This window comes from Pseudorasbora parva, chromosome 17, assembly GCF_024679245.1.
Source record: "Pseudorasbora parva isolate DD20220531a chromosome 17, ASM2467924v1, whole genome shotgun sequence".
Taxonomy (NCBI): Eukaryota; Metazoa; Chordata; class Actinopteri; order Cypriniformes; family Gobionidae; genus Pseudorasbora; species Pseudorasbora parva.
Genome location: NC_090188.1, coordinates 33,172,271 through 33,177,249, shown reverse-complemented (window position 1 = coordinate 33,177,249; position 4,979 = coordinate 33,172,271). Strand labels below are relative to the sequence as shown.

The 4,979-nt window shown below is 38.7% G+C and overlaps 1 protein-coding gene across 1 annotated transcript; it reads left to right on the top strand.

The window, feature by feature from the left end:
* Positions 1-700: 700 nt before the first annotated feature.
* nanp (N-acetylneuraminic acid phosphatase) lies at positions 701-3,581 on the top strand. The gene is made up of 2 exons (XM_067420942.1): positions 701-860; positions 1,892-3,581. Exons 1-2 carry the CDS (start codon positions 771-773, stop codon positions 2,534-2,536), a joined length of 735 nt encoding a protein of 244 aa, XP_067277043.1. The 5' UTR covers positions 701-770; the 3' UTR covers positions 2,537-3,581.
* The last annotated feature ends 1,398 nt before the right edge of the window (positions 3,582-4,979 follow it).

The window sequence follows — 4,979 nt, the reverse complement described above, 5'->3', positions numbered from 1 at the left end:
GATAAGAACCTGAAAAAGTGCATGTTTATTGAGAACAAACCAAAGTTTTCACGTAACCTCATTCATAGCTGCCAACTCGCACGTCTTACAACATTCAGCTGCCGCTCAGATTTTCCAACTGATTATGTCCTGTGTATATTAGTAGCCAAGTGTCTAAGAAAGTCTTTCTCTCAAGGATATAAATACCCTATTGACTTGTGTTGCAGAATGTTTTACAATTATGCTACACTGTAAGCTCAAAATAAGTAATTGGTTTGAGCAGAGCCAACTAAAATTAAACAAAATAGTTCAAACAAAATAACTTACGAGTAGGCCTAGCCTATAGGAATTTCATAGACTTCCATTGATTTTATATCAGGTTAATTATATTTTCTATCTCCTAACCCAATCCCTAAACCCATCCAAGAAACATGGACAAAACAATAGATTTAAGTAAAAGCGTGCATGCATAATAAATCTAATAAATAAATAAATGCAAAAACACCGGAATACCCTAGGCTAATCATATTTTCCTCAGGAAAAAATAAAAAGCAAAACGTCTAGCCTGATCTATGTCAGTAGTCCTAGTCTTACAAAAAAAAGGAAAAGGAGAGTAACTTGTAACACAGTCTTAGCAGTTTATGCTACCGCGGCCCTCGTTTTTTTTCCTGTAGAACTACATCTCCCACGATGCAAAGTGAACACGGCGTCAAAAAATATCTGACGTCAGTAGCCGGAGTTCCGCGTGTTCGGTTCTGTGGTTAATATCCGACGAATGTGTAGCTAATATAATGGAAAGTCGAGGAGTTTTAACGATTATATTTGACTTGGATAACACGCTGGTCGATACAGCTGGCGCAGGACGAGTTGCCATTCAGAAGGTAAATGTATGCATAGTCTAATGCTGAAACTGACGCAAAAGAACAGCTGACATTACTATGGTAGCTATTTCTATGGTTTTTGGACACGTAGTACACACTCTTTGACGAGCAAGTATATGGGTTTCCAGGTTTTTTTGTTTTGTTTTTGTGTGTGTGTGTGTGTGTGTGTCTAAAAAACAACACCAACATAATATTCACTACTATGCACTTTTTATTAAAACAGGCTTACATATAAAATAAAATATAGGAATGGCATGCAATATGTGAATTAACTTTTCTGGAACTGAAAGGGAAAGAATGGGACACAATTTTCCAATATCTCTAAGATGAAAAAGGAAATCATTACAACATTCAGTACATGGAGGGTCAATGTCAATGAAGAATCAAAATTCACTCCTGGATTCCTATTTTTACTGAAGTACAGACCCATCAATGATAAGATGTGTTTGCCCAGCCTGGTAGAGCTGATGAGGAGAACCGATACGCAGGACCTCAGTTCTATCACTGTTTAAACAATTATTAGCCATCCATGATTTTCTTTCATTAATACATTTAGTGAGAGGCTCACTTTGATCATGTAGCTCTGTGTGTCATCAGCATGATACTACCTAGATATTTTAAAAGTTGGGCAAGTGGGAATAAATAGACTAAAAATAAGGATCCTAAAATTGAGCCCTGAGAGTTACCAGTAGAAACTGGACCAATACAGACTCAAAACAGCAAATACTCAAAATAAGACTTAAACCAGTAGGAATGGGATCAAGCATGCAAGTGGTGGTTTTCATATCTGAAACCAGAATTCACTCAATTTGAAAGCAGAGTACCTGAAAAACCTGACAAACTAGAGTAGGTAATAGTAGGAGAAGGAAGAAAAAAAAAAGACACAAAACATGATTATGAGCAACTTTGGTATTAGGTCTTTCCTCAGCCAGATAGTAGCTAGTTAAGCCTGAAATGTGCCCTCTCCATTTTTTATACAGTTACATTTTTATAATGTATATATACAGTTGATTTCTGTGTTCTTTATTTAGGTATATGAGCTGCTGAAGTCGACATCTGTGCAGGAAAGCCACATCAGAGACATCTGTGAGTGCTATTTACAAAAGCTCCATCATGAATCGTTCGACCCATCAGAAGGAAAAACAATAGATGATGTGAGGATCCATCACTGGTATGAAGCCCTACAGGAGACGCAGGGCACTGATCCCGATCCCGATCTGGCCACCAGCTGCTACTACACATGGAAGAACACACGTTTACAGGCGCTGACTCTGTCTCCTGAGGTTCGATCTCTCCTGGAACAACTGCAGAAAAACTACAAACTGCTTCTGCTCACCAACGGCGATGCTCAGACCCAATGGGAGAAGATCGAAACGGTGAGATGTGAGGGTCTCTTTAGTGTGGTGGTAGTTGGAGGAGATCACCCTGAACAGAAACCGGCGCACTCCATCTTCACTCACTGCTTCAAGTCTGCGGGAGTTCGGCCAAAGGACTGCATCATGGTGGGAGATTCTCTCAGTACAGACATCCTGGGAGGCATTAATGCAGGAGTGCGGGCAACTGTATGGATAAACAGTGACTGTAAATCTCTCCCGCAGGGCTCTGTGACTCCAGACTATACCATACCTAATGTACTGAATCTGCATGATGTTCTAGCTGAACTGATGTTGAAATGATGTCGAAATGATGTCTACCTATGTGGACCAAAATATGTATTTTTGTTTCCATTTTTAAGAAAAATGTCATGTCAGGTAGATAACCGTTTTTAAGAGATAGTTGATTCACCCAAAAATGAAAATCCTGTCATCAGTTCCTCACATTCATGTCATTTCAAACTCTTTGGAACACAAATGAAGATATTTTTAATGAAATCTTCCTTCCACTGAAAGTCTATTCACCTAAAACTCTCGTTTCAAAATGTTCAATAAGAGATTGTACAAGAAATCCATATGAATCAAGTGGTTAAATCTAAGTCTTCTGAAGAGACACGATCATTTTAAATGATGAACTTAATTTAGGCTTTTATTCACATACAAACATTGATCAGCGAACATAAACAGAAGCTCAACCGTACTTGACATCCGTATTTAGTCGCCTCTATATTATGGCAATTCCAACATGGCACACTTTAACCTCATTACTGGACACAATTTAATTTATGGAAAAAATTAATCATGGGTGATGTATGTCTTCAGGTATGTGTGTTCAGTAATCATGTGAGCAGATGGAGAAAACACTGGCAAAAATTGAATGTGCTTTAAATATATATAGATTAGATTTTTAGCCGAGTTTGGAATTTGCAGTCTAAATTTTAAGACAGTAACACGTCTAGCCGCAGATTATCTGCTTATACCATGGTCATTTGCGAGCCTTGACAACTTAAAGCTGTTATTGATGTTTGCAGCACAATATTTGACCGGAAGTGTAAGATTGACGGTTATTTTCATAAATTTCGATCAGTTGGATCAAGCATTCTGCCCGCTTTGAATAAGACACTGAGATAGTACGTAAGATTACATTTATTTGAATGAATGAATGAATTTATTTTAATGAATCAATTAGAGAGAGATACAGATGCATACCTGCGTCTGTCTCCATTAACAATGAATGAAGCTGCATTAATTTAATTACTTCAAAATATCGATGTACCCTCTCGATTCAGTAGCAAAGCCATTTCATTACTGAAAGTCTCCTAAATGTTTGTGTGAGGTAGACCAGGTACAGTTGCTTTTTACAGTTGCCAACCTTTTGCTTTTTCCGTTACCACACTAAAACTAGGGACTGAAAAGAAGTGATTTTTTTCGTATCTCATTTCCTTACTGGAATATTACAAATTGTTAACGTCCATAAATAGGCCATATTTGCCACAACTAGCTCATAAACTCAGGAAGCTTTTTGTGTAATGTCCTAACGCTGCCTAACCAATTAATTGCAAATGTAAAATACCTTTAAAAATGAGAATGCAACTGCTTTTTTCCATTCAGTATTTTATGTGATTATTTGTGTAGTTCAAAGTAGTTCATTTGTAAAACGTACAGTAATGGCAAATACAATATTTAATTTCAGTTCATCGTTTTAATAGTAACAGTTGAAAAGTTGAGTTACAGTGAACAACTTTGAACAAGCGCAAACAGCAATGTGACCAGACCACATGCCCCAGATAGTGCAAGCGATGCATCGTCCCCCTGGCCAGGATGTTGAAAACCATTCATCACCGACAAGACATTGAGTGTCCTCAGTATTTGTTTTTGGTCTTTGTCCCCCACCCTCTTTTTGTTGTATTATGATTCTCCTTTTGACAGCCAGGGAACACCTTTTTTTTCTTCTTCTTCAAGGCCACTCTTTACAGATGTGTCGGTGAGTATATCACTGGCCGTTTTCCTCTGGCGTTAACCACTAGACTTTTAGGGACTTTGGATATGACCTTACAGTTTCAGGTCAGAATTCTGGAACATGCTCCTGCTGAACATCAAAACAGACACGTGCACACAAACGTGTGAATATTTAATTTTTCTAAAATTGATGGACATACTCGAAGTTAAATCAATGAATTTCTCTTTAGTGCTGATTTCCTCCTCTTGTAAACATAGAGGGTAACTTTCTTAAAACCCTCTGAGCTAAGGGTCATTCTTGGCATAGGAATATCCAGGGATGGAACATGATATAGTGCAGCAGTGGATAACCCGCATAGAGATAGGAGTGCAGCAGTGGATGACCCAGGGAGAGATGAAGCCGGAGGGGTCTGTCAGTGAGAAAGTTGACTTCACTGAAGATATCCTTGTTGTACGGCTAGATCCCCGTGCAGTGAAATGCCTTCTTGACATTCTGATGCAACACAGCCAAGAGCAAGATTTTGTTGACCATCTCTGGCATGTAATAAATGGTGATTGTTGTAGGAGGCCTCCGCTGCCTCTTGTCCATCTCACTCTTTTGAGGTGTTTCTTTAGTGGCCCATAAACAGTTCTATCCAGTGGATGCATTGTGGGGGAAAAGACAATAGAACCATGCCATTCACCCGGCAGAAGTTGACAGCTCCAATTGATACATGAGAGGAGTGGTTATTCAACAGGTTGGTTGTCATCTGTTACCCTGGTATACTGAACAAAATGCTGGAGGAAG